Here is a 24631-nt window from a genome sequence, read left to right as displayed (position 1 = left end):
GCGCGGTCGGGCTCGGGGGGAGAGGAGGAGACGGCGCAGGCGCAGTGGTGGGAGTGGGGGGGGGGGGGCCGGCGGCGGTGCGCATGCGCTCCCTGGTGGCGGCGGGCGGTGATTGACGGGCGGCGGCCGGGCCCTCACCATGCGCCGGCCGCTCCCGCTCCTCTTGCTCCTCTTGCTCCTCCCGGCATCCTTCGCGGCGGCGGCCAAAAAGTGCCAGACCTGCAAGGACATCGTCCACCGCTTCAACCAGGTCAGGACTCAGCCCCTCGCCCAGTCGCTCCTTTTTAGGCGGAACACTGTACTCAACGCCTGGGAAAGTCCAGTACAGCAGTGGATAATAATGTTGGTATTTGTTAAGCGCTTCCTATGTGCAGAGCAATGCTCTAAGCGCTGGGGGAGATCCAGGGTCATCAGGTTGGCCCCCGTGAGGCTCCCAGTCTTCATCCCCATTTGACAGAGGGGGGGAACTGAGGCCCAGAGAAGGGAAGTGACTTGCCCACAGGCACCCAGCTGCCAGGTGGCGGAGCCGGGATTCGAACCCAAAACTTCGGACTCCCGAGCCCGGCTTCTTTCCATTGAGCCACGCTGGCCCACGATGAGCTCGCAGGGTAGGGGAGGCAGGCATCCATACAGATAAACGGGCATGGATATAAATAAATGAAAATGACAGGGACAATGAGCGGTGTGGGGTTGCACAGAGAGGGACAGTAAGTGGTGTGGGGTTGCACAGAGAGGGACAATAAACGGTGTGGAGCTGGACAAGTAGGGACAATAAATGCTGTGGAGCTGGGACGGGGGGAAGAGCAAAGGGAGCGAGGCAGGGAGTGGAGGAAAAGTGGGACTTTTAATCTGGGAAGGCCTCTCGGAGGAGAAGCGCCTTCAGTAAGGCTTTGAAGGGGGTCCTCGTCTGGGGTTGGGTTGAGGGGGACAGCGGGGTCCCGGTCTTGATAGCTCGTTGCGGGCAGGGATCGTGTCTATTATATGGTTAGGTTGCACTCTCCCGAGCGCTTAGCGCAGTCCTCAACCCCCAGCAAGGACTCCGTAAATACGATTGCGGGAGGGTGGCTTGGGCCCAAATCCCTCAGGGTCATCTGAGATTTGGGGGTGTAAGGGATAGGGGGGTTGGGTCTGCCCTGTTAGGTCCCAGCACTGGCAGTTGAGGGGATCACTCAGTTATCGTCAGGTTCCCCTCTCCCCCAAATCTCCATTAAGAGGAGAGCTTTATGCCGGAGCCAGCTTCTCCTTCGCAGGGAAGGAGGAGGGGGATGTTTTTTGACCCCGAGACTCAGGCAAGGTGGCACTCTCAGGTCAAGCCCTGCTGAGAAGTTAAACAACCACCCATAGTGCGTGCGGAGCACTGTACTAAACGCTTGGGAGAGTCCGCTACAACGAGGGTAGTCACATTCCCCGCCTACAACGAGCTGACAGTCGCGAGAGGCTCGACCCCCAAGCCACACCTGGATTTGGATTTCGGGCACCTGTTTAGCTTCCTCAGCGGTCTCCTTTCTTCCCCTTTCCGCCACCTTGTCCAGAACCAGGAATTCCCTCTCCCCGTGTGCCGTGCAGCTTCACCTGCCCAGGGCCAAGGGTGACTTTTCCTCTCCCAACATTTCAGCCGGCGGGGAATTGGCTCGCTATCTCCGGTGGCGGCCAATCAATCCATCAGTGCTATTTATTGAGCGCTTCCCGTATGCAGAGCACTGTACTACGCGCTCGAGAGAGCACGGTAAAACAGAGTTGGTAGACACATCCCCAAGGAGCGTACAGTCCGGAGGGGGAGACAGACGGTAAGATGAATGACGGCTGCGGACGTGAGCGCTGGGGGGCTGCGGGGGAGTAGCAGGTGCTCGACGGGGAGAGATCCAAGTGGATAGTTGAGGCAGAAGGGCCTCGATGTTAGAACAGTGCTTTGCACATAGTAAGCGCTCAACAAATGCCGTTATTATAATTAATGAAGCTCGCAGGGCGAGGGGGGGGGAGGTGGCTCCGGGCCACTGTGGAACCGGTCACCCGAAACGAGACTCTGCCTTGCCGATCGGTGACGTGTTCCGTGGCCGCTGGTGTAGTTTGAACCGAGAAACGGCTGCGCTTCAGGGATGCTGCCTTGGTGAAGTTTCGCAGCAGGGGGGACGTCTGATGTCATTTGAGGTTAAACAACTCCAGCGGCGTTGGAGGGTTTGAATGGAGGGAGTGGAGATAAGATTGAAATCCCAGTGCTGGGCAACAGTTTTCCCAGCTCCCGCTGACTCAGAGGTGGATATTGCCCCACACCGAACTCACCGCGGGCAGGGAGTGTTTTCGTTAGATCGTCCTCTCCCGCGCTTAGTACGGTGCTCCTCCCACAGTAAGCGCTCGGTGAATGCGATCGAATGCACGAATATCGCTTCTGCTTCGAGGCCCGCCCCCTAAACTGTTAAGAAACAGATGGAACCGCTTACGTTTTCACTCATATTTGCTTCCCAGGCAAAAGCCGTAGCGTAAGAGGTTTTCTGTAAGACAAAGTTACCGACGAGTTGGTGTGTCTACTTTTGACAGGGATTAGTAGAAACGGCAAAGAAGAACTTTGGTGGTGGAAACACAGCTTGGGAGGAAAAGACCCTGTCAAAATACGAGTCTAGGTAAGGTGTACCTTTTTTTTTTTGGCTCCTAAAAGTGTCCCTAACACTCACCTGAAACGGATAAAGATGTATTTTTTAAAAGTGTTGCCTGAACCTGACTTTTTAGTCTTTTGTACTGTACTAAGCACTTAGTATGGGGCTTCACTGAGGAAAGCAGTGTAGCCTAGTGAAAAGAGCGCGGGCCTGAGAGCCAGAGAACGTGGGCTCTAATCCCGGCTCGACTGTTTTTGTACACCGTAACCTTAGGCGGATCACTGCTCTGTGCCTCAGTTTTCCTTCTCTGCAAAATGGGAATTAAATACTCCTTCTCCTTCCGACTTTGAGCCTGATGATCTTTTATCTTCTCCAGTAGTTAGTATGATGCGTGGCCCGTAGTAAGCACTGAACAAGTACCATTAAAAAGAAAATGTCATTGGCTGGTGGAGTCCAGGGGAAGTGTCCGACACACTTTGGTTATACCCCGCTGAGAGAATTGGTAACCGGTGGCATTTATTGAGCGCTTACTGTGTAGCGAGCACTGTACTAAGCGTTTGGGAGAGTGCAGGGTAACAGAGTTGGAAGATGTTCCCTGTCCACAGGGAGTTTACAGTCTATGCACTTCAATCTGTGACCCTTGGACACACGATATTTGCCCCACCCCCAAGCCCATTCATTCAGTCGTATTTCCTGAGCGCTTACCGTGTGCAAAGCACTGTACTAAGCGCTTGGGAGAGCCCAATATAACCTCAGACACGAACTCATAGACTAGGTGGGGAGGTAGACATCAAAATAAATACATTACAGCTATATAACAGCTATATACATATAAACCGCGAGGGAGGGAGCAAGTAAGAGCGGCACAGAAGGGAGTGGGAGAAGAGGAGAGGAGGGCTCAGTCAGGGAAGGCTTCCTGGAGGAAGACGGGCCTTGGATAAGGTTTTGAAGTCGGGGAGAGCAGTTATCTGGTATGAGGAGGGAGGGCGTTCCAGGCCAGCGGGAGGATGTGGATGAGGGGTAGACGAGATGGAGGGACAGTGATAAGGTTAGCACCCGGGGAACCACGTGTGCGGGCTGGGTTGTAGTAGGAGAGTAGCGAGGTGGTTGACTGCTATAAAACCAATGATGAGGAAGCCCACGACCCTTAGGTACGCATCTTTAAATTATATGTTGATAGATCGTAAATTACTTGTTTACGTTAACGTCCGTCTCCCCCTCTAGGCTATAAGCTCGTTATGGGCAGGAAAAACGTCTGCTGATTCTATTGTACCTTAGTCTCCCAAGCGTTTAGTACAGTACCCTGCACGCGGTGAGCGCTCGATAAATACGATTGCTCGTCAGAGGGGGAGACGGCCATCGATATGAGTAAATGACGGAGGTGGACCTAAGAGCCGTGGGGCCGAGGGAGAGGTGAATAAAGGGTACGAATCCAAGCGCGAGGTTCATTCGATGATATTTACTGAGCGCTAACTCTGTGCAGAGCACTGTACTAAGCGCTTGGATTGTACAAATCGGCAACAGAAAGAGACAGTCCCTGCCCTTCGATGCGCTTACAGTCTAATCGGGGGAGACGGGCAGACGAGAACAATGGCAATAAATAGTCAAGGGGAAAAGCATCTCATAAAAACAGTGGCAAATAGAATCAGGGTCATGTACAGCTCATTAAACAAAATAAATAGGGTGATGAAGATATGTACAGTCGAGCGGACGAGTACAGTGCTGAGGGGGTGGGACGGGAGAGGGGGAGGAGCAGAGGGAAAGGGGGGAGAAGAGGGTTTAGCTGCGGAGAGGTGAAGGGGGGGGTAGAGGGAGTAGGGGGAGAAGGGGACCTCAGTCTGGGAAGGCCTCTTGGAGGAGGTGAGCTTTAAGTAGGGATTCGAAGAGGGGAAGAGAATGAGTTTGGCGGAGGTGAGGAGGGAGGGCGTTCCGGGACGGCGGGAGGACGCGGCCCGGGGGTCGACGGCGGGACGGGCGAGACCGAGGGACGGCGAGGAGGCGGGAGGCGGAGGAGCGGAGCGTGCGGGGTGGGCGGTGGAAAGAGGAGAGGTGGAGGAGAGGTAGGAAGGGGCAAGGTGATGGACAGCCTTGAAGCCTAGAGTGAGGTGACGCGGAAGGGAGAGGGAGAAGGAAACGAGGGCTTTGTCGGTGAAGGCCTCTTGGAGGAGGCGGGATTTTAATCGGGCTCGGAAGGTGGGGAGGGCGGCGGTCCGTCGGATACGAAGGGGGAGGGGATTCCAGGAGGACGTGGGCGGAGGGTCGACGATGAGGTGCGATCCCAGTGGGCCTCATAAGGGAGGTTGATAACGCTGAACCATCAGTTTGCCTTTCAATAATGGATTTGTCCCCGGGTCGGTTTCTGTTTCTTCCTGGGTGTTAGTGAAATTCGACTGGTGGAAATTATTGAGAAGTTGTGTGACAGCAGTAATTTTGAATGTAACAACATGGTGGAAGAGCATGAAGAACATATTGAGAAGTGGTGGTTCAAAATGTAAGTACCCTTAACCCTTCCTAAGAAAAGTGATATTGTTTAGAGGGATATAGTTTCCGCTGTCATCCTTATCCCGTTCTTGGGCCAAGGCCTTCTCCAGTGTTAATTCAAGAAATACGATCATCACCGGGATTTGGGGGCCCTTGCGCCAAGTCATCTCTATTTCAACCGATTTTGGAAAGACGGCTAGGGAGGCTCGAAAACAGTCTTGGGTGAATTGGGGAGTTTCGATGATAACTTAGCCCCACTCGATAATAATCTGACGGAAGTGAGGAATCAAACCCGAGCGACTTTTCCGATAACAGGTTTGGGGCTGCAACTGCTGCTTTGGCCAATTGTGACCGCGTTCTTTGATTTCCCTGTGAAACCTTTATAGAGTTGGCTACTTTCCGATCCCAATTTTATTACGATTATGGTATTTAAACGGTGACTTTGTGTCGAGCGCTGTTCTAAGCGCCGGGTCATGTTCCCCTTTGCTGGGCCTGGTGGGTTTTTTTTTCTGGGCCTGGTGGTTTTTTTAAGCAGTCCTTCTGAAAACACGGTCTTGACAAAATTGTTTCCTACTGTACGCGGTGCTTAGAACAGTGCCGGATCCTTAGTAAATGCTTAAATGCTATAGTTATAATAATGATAATTGGCACTCCAGTGGTGATCTTGGCTTTCTTTTCATTTTCTTTCGTGTATTTGTGTTGAATAGGTATGGCCACAGCTTCTGTTCCCTGGAAAGATGAGCCCCGAGTGTAATCGAATTACTAGGCTTTTTAGATCGAAGCCCTAAGTTCTGTAGACTAAAGAAATTCAGCTTTAAAAGGGACACCAGTTGAGAACGCTTGAAAAATTTAGAAACTTACGGGATGACGAGTCCATATTGAGCCAGTTCCGGGCTTGATCATCTGCAAAGGGCAGGTCACGGGGAAGTAATAGAGTTTTAATGTTCCATTCGACCTTCGGTTGGTGGAATTTTGTTTCTTCCTACTTGGTCGAGAGAGAACACGGTGTGCTCTGAGCATCGAGAGAGTGCTCCAACCCTGGATCGTTCCCCTACTAATAATAATAACGATGGGACTTGTTAAGCTCCTACTGGGTGCCAGGCACTCTACTAAGCACTAGGATGGATACGAGCAAATCGTGTTGGACACAGTCCCTGCCCCATGTGGGACTCACAGTCTCAATCCCCATTTTCCAGATGAGGAAACTGAGATCCAGAGAAGTGAAGTGACTTGCCCGAGGTCACACAGCAGACAAGCGGTGGAGCTGGGATTAGAATATATGACCTCCAGGCTCCCAGGCCTGTCTGTATCCACTACTCCATGCTGCTTCCAGTGGGACCGTTGAGATGGGAATTCCGTCACCCCAGGGGCGGGATTTTGAGATGGGAACTGTGTCAGTGGTTGGACACGCTACTCGTCCATTAGTCCCTCTTGTTTCCATTTCGAACACCGTGGGGTTTGAAGTATATATTCAGTTTTCCAGCACTGTGGAACGGGAGTTCTGGATGTTACAGAAAGAAATACCCATGTATCAAATTTTATGTTGACTACAGTTCACTTTGGCCTTTTTAAGAGAGAGTTTTGTTGCAGTTCCTGAAGGAAACTTTTTATTTAACAGGAAGAAGAAATATCCCGATTTACTTAAATGGTTGTGTGTGGAAACAATTGAAGTTTGTTGCCCTCCGGGAACATATGGACCAGACTGTCTTGGTAGGTGTACAATTAGGAAAGGCTTGGCCCTAGGAGTTAGGACATCTCCCCATCCCAGTTTGCTTGTATCCACCCCAGCGCTTAATACAGTCCCTGGCGCATAGTAAGCATTTCACAAATAGCATCATAATCCCCGCCCGTCTCCTCGAATTTGTAACTTTAAAATCCTCTGATAATTATTATGGTATTTGTTAAACGCTTACTGTGTGCCAGGCACTGTTCTAAGCGGATACAGGCCAATCAGGTTGGTCACAGTCCCCGTGTCACATGGAGCTCAGAATCTCAATCCCCATTTTACAGATGGGGTAACTGAGGCCCAGAGAAGTGAAGTGAGTTGCCCGTGGTCACACAGCAGACGAGTGGCGGAGCTGGAATTAGAACCCGTGACCTTCTGACTCCGGGGCCCGTGTCCTCTCCACTGTGCCGTGCTGCTTTAGTTTGAATCAGTCAGTCGTATTTATTGAGTGCTTATGGGGTGCAGAACACTGTACTGAGCATCTGGAAGAGTACAATATAGCAGTAAGCAGACATGTTCCCTGCCCATGACAAACTCAGGGTCTAGACGGGGCAGACATTAATATGAATAAATAAATTATGGATACGGACATGAGTGCTGTGTGGTCTTGTGTTTCCAGCACTTAGTGTAGTGACTGTCACGTAATAACATGGAGAATTGTCATGACTGTCTCTCCCGTGTGACTGTAAGCTCCTTGAGGGCTGGGGTCATGTCTGCCAATTCTCCCAAGAGCCTGTGGTTTCTAGCGGGAGATGAGGAGTACATTTTAAATTCTGAGAGAATACAATTCTGATTCAAAAATGGGACTGCCTCCTGGCTACCCTTTTGGAATTTCATTATGGAAATGAATCGGTCGCTCTATCAGTGGTATTTATCGAGCACTTACAGTGGGCAGAGCACCGTCCTAAGCACTTGGGAGAGCGTGATCTAACAGAGATGGAGGGACACAATCCTTGGCCTCCAGGAGCTTCCAGTGTAGAAAGAATTTGGATGGTGGTGAGTGCGAACTGAGCATTCAGGGTCCTCTGATTCTACTGAGAAGCAGCGTGGCCTATTGGCTAGACCCCGGGCCTGGTCCTGATCCCGGCTCCGCCGCCTGTCTGCCGTGAGACCTCGGGCGAGTCGCTTCGCTCCTCTGGGCCTCAGTTCCCTCATCTGTCAAATGGGGATTGAGAGCGCCACGTGGGACAGGGACTGCGTCCCACCCGATACGCCCAAATTCACCCCAGCGCTTAGTACAGTCGCCTGGCCCGTAGTAAGCGCCTAACAGCCCCATCGTGACGACGACGATGATGATTCCAGCTTGCGTCGGTGGGTCGGAGAGGCCCTGCCACGGGAACGGGCTCTGCGACGGGGAAGGCAGCCGGGACGGGGACGGCTCGTGCAGCTGCAGCCTGGGCTATTCGGGAACCTTCTGCCTGGACTGCGCCGACGGGTACTTCAGCACGCTGAGGAACAGCACACATGCCGTCTGCACCGGTAAGTTTACGCACCCCGCCCACCTCCCGCTTCGTTCTTCTGATCTTCTGACCAGGTGTGAGTATCACTTCCCCCACATTTTTTTGGTTTTTCTAAAAATGTATGTGTGTGTGTATATATATATATATATATATATATATATATACACATACATATATGTATATACACAAACTCTCTCCCCCCTTACTATGTGCCAGGCACAGTACTAAGGACTGGAGTAAATCCAAGTTCCTCAGTTGGACCCAGTCCCTGTCCCACATGGGGGTCACAGTCTTTATGCCCATTGTGACAGAAGAGAGAACTGAGGTCCAGAGAAGTGAAGTGACTCGCCTAAGGTCACGCAGCAGACAGGAGGTAGAACCCATGTCCTTCTGACTGCCAGGTCCACGTTCTCTCCACTAGTCCATGCTGCTTCTTTGGTTTTGAGGTTTTTTTTTTCCTTTTAGTTTAGTACAAATGCCTGGCACGAAGTAAGTGCTTAACAGATATAATTTTTAAAAAACAAATGGGTGGGAACTGACCAGGAACTGGGTCTCTTAGGGGGCTCCATCCATGTCTTCCCAGGATTTAGAGGAATCTTGCAAATCCTGTGATCAAGACTATCAAAAATATTAGATGCCAGGGAGACTTAGTAAAGACTTTGTTTTCTCCAAAAAGAATAATAATAATATTAGTTATGGTATTTGTTAAGTGCTTACTATGTGCAGAGCACTGTTCTAAGCACTGGAGTAGATACAGGGTCATCAGACTGTCCCACGTGGGGCTCACATTTTTTAATCCCCATTTTTACAGATGAGGTACCTGAGGCACAGAGAAGTTAAGTGATTTGCCCAAGGTCACACAGCAGACAAGTGGCAGAGCTGGGATTAGAACCCACGCACCTCTGACTCCCAAGCCCCGGGCTTTTTCCGCTGAGCCACGCTGCTCCCAGTTTATCTCCTTTCCACCTACAAATACAGCGTGGTTCAGTGGAAAGAGTCAGGGCTTGGGAGTCAGAGGTCATGGGTTCTAATCCCGGCTCCACCACTTGTCAGCTGTGTGACTTTGGGCAAACATTTAACTTCTCTGTGCCTCAGTTACCTCATCTCTAAAATGGGGATTATGATTTTGAACCCCACGTGGGACAATCTGATCACCTTGTACCACCCCCCAGCGCTTAAAACAGTGCCTTGCACAAAGTAAGAGCTTACAAGATACCATTATTTTTATTAAATACACCCACACCCCACCTACAAAGCACAACCACGTTTCAGACGTACAAGCAATTGGCATTTAGTTACCGAGGGCTATTTGGGACAGGTGATTTTTTTTTTTTTCCATTTGGGATAAATGTTATAATTTTATGCAGTGAACTGTCAAATTTTCTCTGATAACCTGCAAAGGTGTGGAATTTGGGGCATTTTAAATGTTTTGTGTATTAAAAAAAAAAGGGCTTTCAGTTTTTGAAGCGTTTTCATACGTTTGGTTCCCAGCCTGTCATCAAGCTTGCACAGCTTGTACCGGTTCGACCAATAAAGACTGCAAAGAGTGCAGAGTTGGTTGGATCAAAAATGAAGACGCTTGCATAGGTAAGGAATCTCTTCCCTATCGTTGCTTCTGTTATTCAGTAATAATAAGAGGTGTGGTGTTGGTTAAACGCTTACTAGGTGCTAAACGCTGTGCTGAGGTAGATTTAAAATGCGAGCAAATCAGTCACAGTTCCTGCCCCCCACGGGGCTCTCTCTGTCGGGAGGGAGAGATTATCTTGTGTCCACCTCAGCGCTTAATACAGTGCATGGCAGAGAAGCAATGTGGCCTAGTGGAAAGAGCCCGGGCTTGGGAGTCAGAGGTCATGGGTTTGAATCCCGGCTCTGCCACCTGTCAGCTGACTGTGGGCAGGTCACTTAACTTCTCTGTGCCTCAGTTACCTCATCTGTAAAATGGGGATTAACTGTGAGCCTCACCTGGGACAACCTGATTACCCTGTATCTACCCCTAGTAAGCGCTTAACGAATACCAACATTATTATTACTATTATTATTATAAAGTAAGGGCTTAAATACTAGTATTATTATTATGGACACATCCTGTGGTGCGAATATCAAGTGATTAAAGGGTTTAGATCTGAGTGGATGGATGACACAGAGGAGAGGGAAATTCATTCATTCGGTCATATTTATTGAGCGCTTACCGTGTGCAGAGCCCTGTATTAAGCGCTTGGAAAGTACAGTTCAGCAATAGAGAGAGGCGGTCCCTGCCCACACCGGGCTTACAGTCTAGAGGGGGGAGGACAGACGTCAAAACGAGTAAACAGGCATCAGTATAAATAGCATTACAGATGTGTATGTATATACGCAAGTGCTGTGGGATCGGGAGAGGTGGGTAGAGCAAAGGGAGGGATTCGGGGCGACGCGGAGGGGAGGGGAAGCAGAGGAAATGAGGACTTGGGGTAGAAGTTTTTCAGATCACCCATTTCTCTTTCAGACGTGGATGAGTGTTCAGAGGAGACTAATCCTTGCAAAGAGGATCGCTTCTGCCTCAACACCGACGGCTCGTATTCCTGCAGAGGTTGGTTTTCTGCCCTCTTGGTCTTTTAACCGTGCCTCAAGCGTTTATTTCTTTATGGGGAGTGGACCGGCTATTCCGGCCGTTTCCCCGGGGACTTCTGCTTGTCTTTGTCTTCTGGATAATTGCCGGCCTCTATTCAAGTATTTTCTGTAACCTCCCCTCATCCGGAAAATGGGGATCGAGACCGTGAGCCCCGTGTGGCACAGGGACTGGGTCCAACCTGATAAGCTCGTATCTACCCCGTAGTGCCTAGTAATAATGTTGGTATTTGTTAAGCGCTTACTATGTGCCAAGCACTGTTCTAAGCACTGGGAGGGCATACGAGGTCATCAGGTTGTCCCACACGGGGCTCACAGTCTTCATCCCCATTTTACAGTTGAGGGAACTGAGGCTCAGAGAAGCGACTTGCCCAGAGTCACACAGCTGACAAGTGGCGAAGCCGAGATTAGAACCCATGTCCTCTGCCTCCCAAGCCTGGCCTCTTTCCACTAGCCATGCTGCTGCTGTACTGTTGTACAGTGTGTGGCATACAGTAAGTGCTTAACAAATGCAGAAATAAAAGCAGCCATCCATCAGTGCTGGGAGGAAACAAGGGCCGGCGTTCTCCCTGCTCCGGACGGGGCCTTTCCTCGATGAAAACCACGCTGTCTCCCGGGACGTCGGGAGGATGGCCGTCTCTCCGGCAGTAACGGGAGCGGGGAGGCCCCCCGGCGGACCCCAGACCCAACGACGGGAGGCTCGGGGCCGAGACGGGGCGGGAAGTCGGCGGTGACGGACGAGGCGGGGGCGGGGTGAGGGGGGAAGGCCCGGAGAAGACATTTGAGGAAGCACAGACGTCTAGAAACTCACCGAAAAGCCTTGGTTCGCCACGGTGATCCCAGGGAGCGCGCGGTCAGGGCCGTTGGATGGGTGCCTTCGAGCGGCTCGGCCCGGCAACCGACGTCAGACCGGGTCGAGCTTCCCACGGCTTGGCCGGGAAGGAGCCGGGAGAGGCGGGTGGCCCCGGGACCGTGGAGGGTGGAATTTGGGGGGGGGGGTCTCCCGCCTCCATGACGTGAGGGAGGGTGACGGCCCCCTTTTGTCTTGGCCCCAGCGTGTGATTCCAGTTGTTCGGGATGCACGGGAGAAGGCCCGGGAAGGTGTAAAGAATGCAGAGGGGGCTACACCTTGGAAGACGGAAAGTGTGTCGGTGAGTGGGGTTTGGGGGGGGCGGTGTGTGTGTATAAATGTCAACATCACCCCAGTCTGCGGGGATCAAGGCCCCTAATCAGGCAACCGATCGGTATTTATGGAGCGCTCGCTGTGTGCAGAACACCGGTCCGTGTGCCCGATAGAGTACCGTAATAATAATGGCCTTTGTCAAGCACTTACTATGTGCCAGGCTCAGTACTAAGCGCTGAGGTGGATACAAGCAAATCAGATTGGACACGGTCCCTGTCCCACGTGGGGCTCACGGTCTCAACCCCCCTTTTCCAGATGAGGAAACTGAGGCCCAGAGAGGTGAAGTGACGTGCCCGAGCTCCCTCAGCAGACAAGTGGCGGAGCCGGGATGAGAACCCATGAACTTTGGCTTCACCGATAAAATGGGGATTAAGACCGGGAGCCCCGTGTGGGACGTGGGCTGTGTCCAACCTGATTATCTCGAATCTACCCCAGCGCTTAATACGGTGCCTGGCTCCTAATAATTGGGGTATTTGTTAGGGGCTTACTGTGTGCTAAGCACTGGGGTAGATATCATCAGGTCCCATTTGGGGCTCACGGTCTCAGAAAGTGGGAGAGCAGGTATTAATCCCCATTTCGCAAGTGAGGGAACTGAGGCGAGGAGAAGTGAAGCGACTTGCCCAAGGTCGCGTTCATTCAGTCGTATTTATTGAGCACTTCCTGTGGGCAGAGCACTGTAGTAAGGGCTTGGGAGAGTGCAATACAACACTTAAATACTATTTTTTTTTTTTAAAAATCTAAATGCAGGGAAACAAAGGCATCGGCCTGGCCACGATAGCTACAGCTTGACGGCAAACCCGTAGTCGGCAACCAGCCAAACTCTCAAGTCCCCCCGGTAAATCTTTCCTGAGTGGTGAATCGGAGGGCTCCGGTTTGGGAAGCAACAGCCAGTATTTCAACGTCGAGATCCCCGTCCGACATGAATCCGCAGCACTCGTAGCAGATTTCTTCAGGCGGTCGGTCCGTCGAACGCTTACCGGGTGCAGAGCACTGTGCTAAGCACTTGGGAGAGTACCATAGGACAATAAACAGACCCTTTCCCTCCCTGCAACGAATGTACAGCCTAGAGGGGGAGAAAGGTATTAATATAAATTACTGCCCAGCAGCCTTTACTGGTATTCACTGGGTACCTGTTATGAGTAGATTGTGAACACTCCCCGACCCTCCACCGGCAACTCCAGGGGACGGGGATCATGACAAATTTTTCCATATTTTTTTTCTGTAATGGTCTTTGATTAGCACTTACTCTGTGCCATTCATTCATTCAATAGTATTTGTTGAGCGCTTACTATGTGCAGAGCACTGTACTAAGCGCTTGGAATGGACAGTTCGGCAACAGATAGAGACAATCCCTGCCCATCGGGCTCACAGTCTAATCGGGGGAGACGGACGGACAAAAACAAGACAGTTTAATCGCGATAAATAGAATCAAGGGGACGGACACCTCATTAACAAAATAAATAGGGTAATAAAAATCTATCCAAATGAGCAGAGTGCTGACGGGAGGGGAAGACAGAGGGGGAGGAGCAGAGGGAAAGGGGGCTTAGCTGAGGGGAGGTGAAGGGGGAGCAGAGAGGGAGCAGAGGGAAAAGGGGAAGGTCAGTGTGGGAAGGCCTCTCGGAGGAGGTGAGCTCTCAGTAGGGCTTCGAAGAGAAGAAGAGAGTGAGTTTGGCGGAGGTGAGGTCGGGAGGGCGTTCCGGGACAGAGGGAGGACGTGCGCCGGGGGTCGACGGCGGGACAGGCTCGAACAGGGGACGGTGAGGAGGTGAGCGGCAGAGGAGCGGAGCGTGCGGGGTGAGCAGTAGAAAGAGAGACGGTAGGAGACACTGTGCTAAGCAGTGGAGTGAAGACAAGCTAATCGGATTGGCTTACAGTCTAGACGGGGAAGTGTGTAATAAGTCACATTATTACTACTATTACTAAACCATTGCTAGAAGGCCCTATCCTCTAGGAATTTACAATCTAAAGGGAGACCCCATCGCCAAATCTACGACAGGTTTAAAGAACACCGCGTTAGGGAAGCAGCGTGGCCTAGTGGCTAGAGCCCGGGCCCGGGAGTCGGAAGGTCATGGGTCCTAATCCCGGTTCCGCCGCTTGTCTGCTGCGTGGCCTTGGGCAAGTCAGTTCACTTCTCTGGGCCTCAGTTACCTCCTCTGTAAAATGGGGATTAAGATTGTGAGCCCTATGCGGGACAGGGACTGTATCCAACCCGATTTGCTTGTATAATAATGAGGATGGAGTGTGTTAAGCGCTTACTATGTGCCAAGGACTGTTCTAAACTCTGGGGTAGATACAGGGTAATCAGGTTGTCCCACAGACTTAATCCCCATTTTACAGAGTGAGGGAACTGACGCATAGAGAAGTGAAGTGACCCAAAGTCACATAGCTGATAAGTGGTGGAGCCGGGATTAATGAATTTAATTAATGATATTTGTTAAGCGCTTACTATGGGCAAAGCACTGTTCTAAGCGCTGGGCGGGGGGGATACAAGGTGATCAGGTGGTCCCACGTGGGGCTCACCGTCTTAATCCCCATTTTACAGATGAGGGAACTGAGGCACCGAGAAGTTAAGTGACTTGCCCAGAGTCACACAGATTAGAACCCACAACCTCCCTTCATCCTCCCCGGTGCTTAGTACAATGCATGGCACATAGTAAGCACTTTACAAATACCATTAATACTACTAATAACTATTATTGCTACAGATCCCGAAAACAAAAGTAAGCTGTTAAATTCATCGTCTTCAGCTGTTCCATGGCTTGCTTCATGTGTTCATTAGACAGCTGGTCATTAAGTAGCTGCAAGGGCCGGTTTTTTTTTTTTAAAAATAATAATCGGGTGAAAGGGTAGTTACTGATTTATAGGTTATTCTATTTTTGTTCAAGAAGAACCTTTTCCCTCCGTCACCCGGTCCGGAGACCTCGAAACAGCACTTTTGCCAACAGTCTTTAGCTCAAATCCCGTCGACCGAGGGAACGAAGGCTCTCTCTACCTGTTGTTGAGTAACCCGGTGGCTGTCGGGAAGCTGGGAATTGAGCCGAATTCAGCTGAACGGAGAAGCAGCACGGCCCAACGGCTAGAGCCCGGGCCTGGAAGGACCCGGGCTCTAATCCCGGCCCCTCCACTGGTCTGCCGTGAGACCTTGGACGAGTCACTTGGCTTCTCTGGGCCTCAGTTGCCTCATCTCTAAGATGGGGATGAAGACAGGGAAACCCCACGTGAGACACGGACTCTGTCCGATCCGATCAACTCATGCGCGCACCGGCGCTTAGAGTGCCTGGCATCTAGGAAGCGTTCAGCAAATGCCATTTTAAAAAACTGACCGAGAAAGCAAAGCAAACCGCTCCCACGCCCCCCGACCGAGCGTTGTTCTCTTGGGGAAACCCTCCTCCCTCAGATATCGACGAATGCTCCCAAGCCGAGAAGGCGTGTGGAAAAGCGGACCGAGACTGCGTCAATACTCCAGGCAGCTACACCTGCGTCTGCCCTGTTGGCTTCGAAGAGAAGGACGGTTCTTGTCTAGCAACCGCAAAAGCAGGTGAGCGCTAAAGGCCGCCCGATCGCTCCGGAGACGATTAGAGTCGGCCGCCTCGACGTTCCTCTGGCCAGTCGAACGTTCCTACCGGTTTTCCGGAGGTCTCTCTCTCTCCGATACCTTTCTCCGTCCCCTGGGTGGATCTGTTTCAAATCCAGTGGGCACTTCTTAGCCCCCACAGTCTTTTCGGTGGGATTTCTCGAAACGCCCTTCACACCCTGCCTCTGCTGGACCGTCACGGCCCGTGGGTGATTTTTCGTTTTTCGCGGAGGGTTTGACTGGGTTTGCAAGCGGAAAGTCTTTCTCTCCTCCGCCCCCCTGCACACACACACCTGGGGAGAACAGGTGGAAGATAGCGTCCTCCGTATGGGTTTGTGGAAAGAGAACAGGCCTGGGAACGTCAGGGTCTAATCTCACCTCTGCCGCTGGCCTGCCGTGTCCCCTCGGGCAAGTCGCTTACCCTCTCGGGGCCTGTCTCCCCATCTGTAAGACGGGGATCTGGCGGATCGCGTCCCCAGCCCGGGACGAAGATAAGCCCGTACGCACCCCATTACTTAGCACGCAGTAAGTGCCGAATAACTGCCTCGATGCTGGGAGTCGGCCTCCCCTTCCTTATTAATAACGATGGTGTCCGTTAAGCGCTTGCCTTGTGCCTGGCACTATCCTGAATGCTGGGGTGGATACAAGCAAATCGAGTTGGGCGCAGTCCCTGTCCCACGTGGGGCTCGCGGTCTCAACCCCCGTTTTACAGATGAGGGAACCGAGGCCCAGAGAAGCAAAGTGATTTGCCCAAGGTCACGCAGCAGGCAAGGGGCAGGGCCGGGATTAGAACCCATGACCCTCTGAGCCCCAGGCTCTATCCATTAGGCCGTGCTGCTTCCGAGTACCCGGATTCTAATCTGACTGGTCGAAGGCAGACTGCGCTTGGTTAACGGACGATTGGATGGGCGGTGGGTCTCCTTCCCTGAAGCTCCCCTCTCTGCCTTTGCCTCGATCCCTGTCCTGCCTCGAGCCGTTTTCTGCACGGAATAATTTGGGGAGTGGGGAGGAGGGGGTGCTCGCCCGGAGGGGAACTGGAAAAGGACACAGCTGGCTGTGCTTCCCTGGCACCCCAAGTCGTGAGAGAGGAGCAGAGGGCTGTGAGTATCTCTATCCTCGGGGGTGGGTGGAGTGGGATGGGCGGCAGGGGAGACTTTCCCCGCTTCCAGCAGAACTCGGCAGGGAGGGAGGGACCCCCAGCGAGGCGGGGCACCTCCGTTGGCCTCCGTCAGGATCGTTCTCGACACTCTGGCATCCGTTTTCACAGACGGCGAAGAGGCGGAAGCGGCCGAACCCCCACCCCGAGAAGACTTATGATCTCCGTCCCGAAGGGGCCCGGGATCTGGCCCGGGGCCCGCGTTTAAATTATTCAGACTGAGGCCGCCTACCCTCCGGGTCGGCTGGGCCGGGTAACCGAGCCCCGTCCGTCGTGCCTGGAGACCGCCCGGCGGCGAGGCGGCGGGTGGCGGATCGGCTCTTAACGCTGCATTTCTTTCTCTCAAAAGATGGTCCTCTATTTTGATACTGTTCTTTGTAATAAAATGGACCCCTCTCGGTGATGGTGGTAGGCAAGAGGAGACCGGCCTGTGGATTTAGGCATTAAACAGCTCCGAAGTTGTTGAGATTCTCCACCGAGCGTGTGTTCAGCGTGTAATTCCGTGGGTCTTTCCCATCCGGATTTGGGTCCCGTGGGGATGCGTGCCGTTGAGGAAATTCCATCGGCGGTACGTGTCGAGCGTTAACCACGCGGAGCGCTGAAGCGCAAGCGCTTAGTCCAGTGATCTGCACAAAGTAAGCGCTTAATAAATGCGATCGAATGAATAGTAAACCCTCGGGGAAGTACAACTGGGCAAGTCACTTAACTTCCCTGTGCTTCAGTTTCCTCAGCTGTCACATGGGGATTAAGACGCTGTGCCCCGTGTGGGGACTGTGTCCAACCCAATCTGCTACTATCCACCCCAGCGTTTAGTACAGTGCCTGGAATGTAGTAAGAGCCTAACGAGTGCCACAGTTATTATTACCATTCAGCAGAGCGGGTGGACGCAATCCGTGCCCACCAGGAGTTTACAATCTACAGAGAAGCGGCACGGCCTAGTGGAAAGAGCGTGGGTGGCGGAGTCCAAAGACCTGGGTTTTAATCCTGGCTCTGCCCCTTGTCTGCTGGGTGATCTTTGGGCAAGTCTCTTCATTTCTCTAGACTCTAAGCTCGTTGTGGGCAGGGAGTGGGTCTCCCGACTCTGTTATGTGGCGTTCTCCCGAGCGCTCAGTAGTGCTCCGCTCAGTAAATGCGATCGATTTTTCTGTGCCTCGGTTCCCTCGCCTGCAGAATGGGGATACAGTCCCAGTTCTCCCTCCTCCTTAGATTTTAGCCCTGTGTGGGACCTGATGATCTCGCATCTGCCCCAGCGCTTAGTTCAGTGCTTGGCACATAGTGAGCACTTGACCAATACCGCTTTTATTACGGCAGGGGGGAGGCAGGCATTAAATAACTTATAGAGAGGGGAAAGAGTAGAGTATACGGATCTCTTTTAATCACTGTGCCACTGAATCCTGCCTTCACAGCCAATTTCCTTCCCCCAAACTTGCAGTGTAGACGGTAGAGTTAGGGAGGAGCAGCGTGGGTCAGTGGAAGGCGCCCGTGCTCGGGAGTCAAAGGTCGTGCGTTTTAATCCCAGCTCTGCCACTTATCAGCTGTGTGACTTGGGGCAAATCACTTTTCTGTGCCTCACTGACCTCATCTGTAAAATGGGGACTAACACCGTGAGCCCCACGTGGGACACCCTCATTACCTTGTGTCTACCTCAGCGCTCAGAACAGTGCTTGGCCCCTAGGCAGCACTTAAAAAAAACCATCATCATCATTATTATCAACTGAGGCCGATTGAGTGTGAAGCCGTGATTGAGAGGGATGTTCTCCAGGTCTCGGAAGCAGAAGAATCAGCAGCATCCCTTACGTATTGGGTGCGCCCGAGTGCTTAGACAGGGCTGTGCAAACAGCGCTCAGCTAATAATAATAATAATAATAATGTTGGTATTTGTTAAGCGCTTCCTATGTGCAGAGCACTGTTCTAAGCGCTGGGGTAGATACAGGGTAATGAGGTTGTCCCTTGTGAGGCTCACAGTTAATCCCTTTTTTACAGATGAGGGAACTGAGGCACAGAGAAGTGAAGTGACTCGCCCACAGTCACACAGCTGACAAGCGGCAGAGCCGGGAGTCGAACCCATGACCTCTGACTCCCAAGCCCGGGCTCTTTCCACTGAGCCACGCTGCTTCTTTAAATATCCATCAAAGTATCCATCTAAATACGATGGATCCCTGTACAGCGATTGGTTCCAAGCGCTTAGTACAGTGCTCTGCACATAGCATGCGCCCAATAAATACGATTGAATGAATCCAACCTTGGAAATAATGACGAATAGAACTGGCGGTGGCATCGAGTGCCCCCCGACGGCAGATCACGGTCCTGGGAACCTACTAGCTGCAGAGCGTTCTGCTCATTGCTTTTTTTCTTTTTTTATGGCATTCGTTAAGCACTTACTATAGGCCAGGCGTTGTATTAAGCACTGGGGTAGATCCAAGCTAATCGGGTTAGACACGGTCCATGTCCCCCATGGGGCTCACGGTCTTAACCCCCATTTTACAGATGAGGCAACGGGTGAAGTGACTTGCCCAAGGTCACACCGCAGAAAAGCGATGGAGCCGGGCTTAGAACGCAGCTCCTCTGTCTCCCGGGCCCGGGCTCTAACCGCGAGGCCACACGGCTTCTCTTCCTGGAGAGGCACGTTGGCGAAGAAGACGCCTCCCTGCCTTTCCCGTAGACTATGAAGTCCCTTGTGGGCAGGGCTCCCGTCCGTCAACCGTCTGTCAGTTGGGATGGACAGAATCCCTGTCCCGCCTGGGGCTCACGGTCCGAGAAGGAGGCGGAACAGGAGAACTGAGGCACAGAAGTGAAGGGACTTAGCCAAGGTCACACAGCAGGCACTTGCCCACCCCGCTGCTTGGCGACTCTCGGATTTTCCCCTCCATCCGCTTCTTGGATCCAGAGAAGCGGCACGAGCTAGTCGAAAGAGTACAGGCAGGACCCGGGTTCTAATCTCAGCTCCGCCACTCGCCCGCTGTGAGACTTCGGGCGAGTCGCTCCACTTCCCCGGGCCTCGGTTTCCTCATCTGTATAACGGGGATTAAATCCCCGTTCTCCTTCCTGCTTAGACTGGGAGCCCCTGATCTTGTGTCGACCCCGGTGCTGAGCATTGCGCTTGGTGTAGAGTAAGTGCTTCAAAAATACCACAGTCATCATTATCTCACCGCCTGCTTAGACATCAGTTAAATCCCGCCTAGGTGGGTAGGGCGGTCGGAATCTTCCCCGTCAGTTAAGTCAGGACTCGGACGAGAAGATTTTTCTACACGGCTGATGTCAGATTTTGGAGAGAATTGTGGCATTTGTTAAGCACTTTGCGCCAGGCACTGTACTGAGCGCTGAGGTGGAGTCGCTATTGTTGAATTCACTCTTTTTTGTTGTATTGTACTTTCCCAAACGATCAGTACAGTTCTCAATAAATACAGCTGAATGGATGACTACAAGCAAATGGGTTTGGACCCAGTCCCTGTCCCACATGGGGCTCCCAACCTTAATCCCCGCTTTACAGCTGAGGTGACTGAGGCCCAGAGAAGTGAAGTGAGTTGCCCAAGGTCACCCAGCGGACAGCTGGCAGAGCTGGGGATTAGAACCCAGGTCCTTCAACTCCCTGGCCCCAGACTCCAGCCACCGGGCCACGCCGCTTCATCTTTTCACTTTCGATGGTTTGAAAGGGGAAAGAACACGGTTCTGAGCTTTTAATAATAATAACGGTGGCATTTGTTAAGCGCCCACTACGTGCCGAGCACCGTTCAGAGCGCTGGGGGAGATAGAGGATAATCAGGTTGTCCCACGTGGGGCTCACATTTTTTAATCCCCATTTTTACAGCTGGGGTAACTGAGGCCCAGAGAAGTGAAATCACTTGGCGGACAAGTGGTGGAGTGGGGATTAGAACCCATGACCTCTGACTCCCAAGGCTCTTTCCCCTAAGCCCCGCTGCTTTACTACGGCCATCTAGAAGGAAAGAATATAAACGGCACCAATTTCGGTAAATGTCATGAGCCAAGTGACGGCCTCAGCTCCCCCAGAGGATGTGGGAAAGGGTCAGGTGGTCTGCCTCGGGGCGGGGGGGGGGGGGAAACTTCCTTTCTCTCTCCGCTTTCTCTGTCCCACCTCCCCCCTCCTCTCAGCCCTGTTCGTGGTTACCGTGTGAGGGGAGTTGTGCTCTGCCCCCAGGGTGGCAAAAATAATAATTATGGCATTTAAGGGCTTACTACGTGCCAGGCACTGTACTAAGCGCTGGGGTGGATTCGAGCCGATCAAGCCGTCCCACGTGGGGCTCACGGTCTCAGTCCCCATTTTCCAGATGAGGGAACTGAGAGCCAGAGAAGTAAAGTCCCTTGCCCAAGGTCACCCAGCGGACAAGTGGCGGAGCCGGGATTAGAACCCGTGACCCTCCGTCTCCCAGGCCCGGGCTCTAGCCACCGGGCCGGGCTGCTTCAGAACAGCACCGCCACTTACTCTTGCCTCTCCCCTTGGCCGCCTCTTCTCGGAGAAGCAGCGTGGCTCGGTGGGAAGAGCGCGGGCTCGGGAGTCAGAGGTCGTGGGTTCTAATCCCAGCTCCGCCACTTGTCCGCTGTGTGACTTTGGGCGAGTCGCTTCACTTCTCTGGGCCTCAGTTACCTCACATGTAAAATGGGGATGAAGACTGTGAGCCCCACGTGGGACAATCTGATCACCTTGTATCTCCCCTAACGCTTAGAACAGTGCTTGCCACATAGTAAGCGCTTAACAAATGGCACCATTCATTCATTCATTCTCTGCCTCAGTTCCCTCTTCTGTAAAATGGGGATGAAGACTGTGAACCCCACGTGGGACAGCCGGATAACCTTGTATCTCCCTCAGCGCTTAGAACAGTGCTTGACACATAGTAAGTGCTTAACAAATGGCACCATTCATTCATTCATTCTCTGTGCCTCAGTTCCCTCCTCGTGGCTCAGTGGAAAGAGCAGGGGCTTTGGAGTCAGAGTTCATGGGTTCGAATTCCGGCTCGGCCACTCGTCAGCTGTGTGACTTTGGGCAAGTCACTTAACTTCTCGGTGCCTCAGTTACCTCATCTGTAAAATGGGGATGAAGACTGTGAGCCCCACGTGGGACGACCCGATTCCCCTGTGTCTACCCCAGCGCTTAGAACAGTGCTCGGCACATAGTAAGCGCTTAACAAATACCAACATTATTATTAAAACGGGGATGAAGACTGTGAGCCTCACGTGGGACAACCCGGTGACCCTGCATCTCCCCCAGCGCTTAGAACAGCGCTCTGTACATAGTAAGCGCTTAACAAATACCAACATTATTATTACTACGGTATCTCCCCCAGCGCTTAGAACAGTGCTTGGCACATAGCGCTTAATGAAGCAGCGCGGCTCAGTGGAAAAGAGCCTGGGCTTCGGAGTCAGAGGTCACGGGTTCGACTCGGGCTCTACCACATTTCAGCTGTGTGACTGTGGGCGAGTCACTTCACTTCTCGGTGCCTCAGTGACCTCATCTGTAAAATGGGGATGAAGACTGTGAGCCCAACGTGGGACATCCTGATTCCCCTGTGTCTACCCCAGCGCCTAGAACAGTTCTCAGCACAGTAAGCGCTTAACAAATACCAACATTATAGTAAGCGCTTAACAAATACCAACATTATTATCGTATTGTAGCCTCCCCGAGGGGCAGCACCGTCGGGGACCGGCCACGCGGTGGCGCCAGAGCGGCGGGCAGGGGCCCCCGGGGCGGGGAGACGAAGCCTCTGACGTCATCAGAGGAGGAGATGGGGGGAGGGGCTCAAGAGAGGGGGATGGGCAGTGGACTAAACGTTGGGGAGAGTTCAATACAACAAGAGCCAGGTGGCCCCATTCATTCATTCATTCAATAGTATTTATTGAGCGCTTACTCTGTGCAGAGCACTGTCCTAAGCGCTTGGAATGGACAATTCGACAACAGATAGAGACAGTCCCTGCCCACCGATGAGCTCACAGTCTAATCAGGGGAGACAGACAGGCAAAAACAAGACAACTTAGTGGCGAAATATAGAATGAAGGGGATGGACACCTCATTAACAAAATAGGGTAATAAAAATATATCCAAATGAGCACAGTGCTGAGGGGAGGGAGAGGAGCAGGGGGAAAGGAGGGTTTAGCTGAGGGGAGGTGAAGGGGAGCAGAGAGGGAGCAGAGGGAAAAGGGGAAGGTCAGTGTGGGAAGGCCTCCTGGAGGAGGTGAGCTCTCAGTAGGGCTTTGAAGAGGAGAAGAGAGTCAGTTTGGCGGAGGTGAGGAGGGAGGGCGTTCCGGGACGGCGGGAGGACGTGGGCCGGGGGTCGACGGCGGGACGGGCGCGGACGGGGGACGGTGAGGAGGCGGGCGGCGGAGGAGCGGAGCGTGCGGGGTGGGCTGGCGAAGGAGAGAAGGGAGGAGAGGTAGGAGGGGGCAAGGGGACGGAGAGCCTCGAAGCCTAGAGTGAGAAGTTTTTGTTTCGTGCGGAGGTCGATGGGCAACCACTGGAGGGTTTTAAGAAGGGGAGTGACGTCCCCAGAGCGTTTCTGCAGGAAGATGAGCCGGGCAGCGGAGTGAAGAACAGACCGGAGCGGGGAGAGACGGGAGGAAGGGAGATCGGAGAGAAGGCTGACGTGATAATCCAGCCGGGATATTATGAGAACCCGTAGCAGTAAGGTAGCCGTTTGGATGGAGAGGAAAGGGCGGATCTTGGTGATACTGTAAAGGTGAGACCGGCAGGCGTTGGTGACGGATCGGACGCGTGGGGTGAACCAGAGAGCCGAGGCAAGGATGACGCCGAGGTTGCGGGCTTGAGAGACGGGAAGGACGGTCGTGCCGTCCACGGTGATGGGGAAGTCAGGAAGAGGACTGGGCATGGGAGGGAAGATGAGCTCAGTTTTGGCCATGTTGAGTTTTAGGTGGCGGTCAGACATCCAGGTGGAGACGTCCCGGAGGCAGGAGGAGGCTCGTATCTCCTGGAGGGAGGGGGAGAGAAGAGGGGAGGAGATGGAGATTTGGGGGTCATCTGCATAGAGATGATAGTCAAAGCCGGGAGCGAATGAGTTCACCGAGGGAGTGAGTGTAGATGGAGAACAGAAGAGGGCCGAGAACTGACCCTTGAGGAAACCCTACCGTTAGAGGATGGGGCGGGGGGGTGAGGAGCCCACGAAGGAGACTGAGAATGAACGGAGGAGAACCCCGAGAGGGCGGAGTCCCTGAAGCCAAGGTGAGATAAGGTGAGGAGGAGAAGGGGATGGTCGACAGTGTCAAAGGCAGCTGAGAGGTCGAGGAGGATTAGGATAGAGTAGGAGCCATTGGATTTGGCAAGAAGGACTCGGGCAGGTGGTGCGGGCCCACACGGGGAGGGGAGGGGAGAAGCGATTTTCTCAGGAGTCGTCTCCGAAACAGACCCCTCGGTCCTTATAATAATAGTGATGATGATGATGATGGTATTTGTTAAGTGCTATGTGCAAGCACTATCCTAAGCGCTGGGGTAGATACAAGGGAGTCAGGTTGTTCCACATGGGGCTCACGGTCTTAAACCCCATTTTACAGATGAGGGAACTGAGGCACGGAGAAGTGAAGGGTCTTGCCCAAAGTCACACAGAGGACAAGCGGATCGGGGGTTAGAACCCACGACCTCCGACTCCCAAGCCCGGGCTCATTCCACTGAGCCAAACCGCTTCTCTCTTCTAAGGCCAGGCCGGCCCATGACACGGGGTGGATTTCCGGAGGAGCCTCCGAAGCCTCATCTGAGCCTCCGAAGCCTCATCTGGTTAACGGCCCCGGCGGGTTCGGGGGTGGCCCGGAGGAGCATTCCTCTCCAACTGCAAGTCCCAGGCCGGAAACACGGAGCCTAACTGGGAAACCCACGGGGAGAGGCCGGCCAGGGACCT

The 24631-nt window shown here is 52.9% G+C and overlaps 1 protein-coding gene across 1 annotated transcript; it reads left to right on the top strand.

The window, feature by feature from the left end:
* The first annotated feature begins 95 nt into the window (after window positions 1-95).
* CRELD2 (cysteine rich with EGF like domains 2) lies at window positions 96-17254 on the top strand. The gene is made up of 10 exons (XM_029079479.2): window positions 96-250; window positions 2536-2618; window positions 4972-5082; window positions 6691-6782; window positions 8101-8277; window positions 9750-9845; window positions 10741-10824; window positions 11918-12013; window positions 15443-15583; window positions 16887-17254. Exons 1-10 carry the CDS (start codon window positions 140-142, stop codon window positions 16934-16936), a joined length of 1041 nt encoding a protein of 346 aa, XP_028935312.1. The 5' UTR covers window positions 96-139; the 3' UTR covers window positions 16937-17254.
* Window positions 17255-24631: the final 7377 nt, after the last annotated feature.

This window comes from Ornithorhynchus anatinus, chromosome 14, assembly GCF_004115215.2.
Source record: "Ornithorhynchus anatinus isolate Pmale09 chromosome 14, mOrnAna1.pri.v4, whole genome shotgun sequence".
In the NCBI taxonomy this organism is placed as follows: domain Eukaryota; kingdom Metazoa; phylum Chordata; class Mammalia; order Monotremata; family Ornithorhynchidae; genus Ornithorhynchus; species Ornithorhynchus anatinus.
The sequence above is the reverse complement of the archived record's forward strand: the minus strand, read 5'-3'. Positions and strand labels throughout refer to the sequence as shown.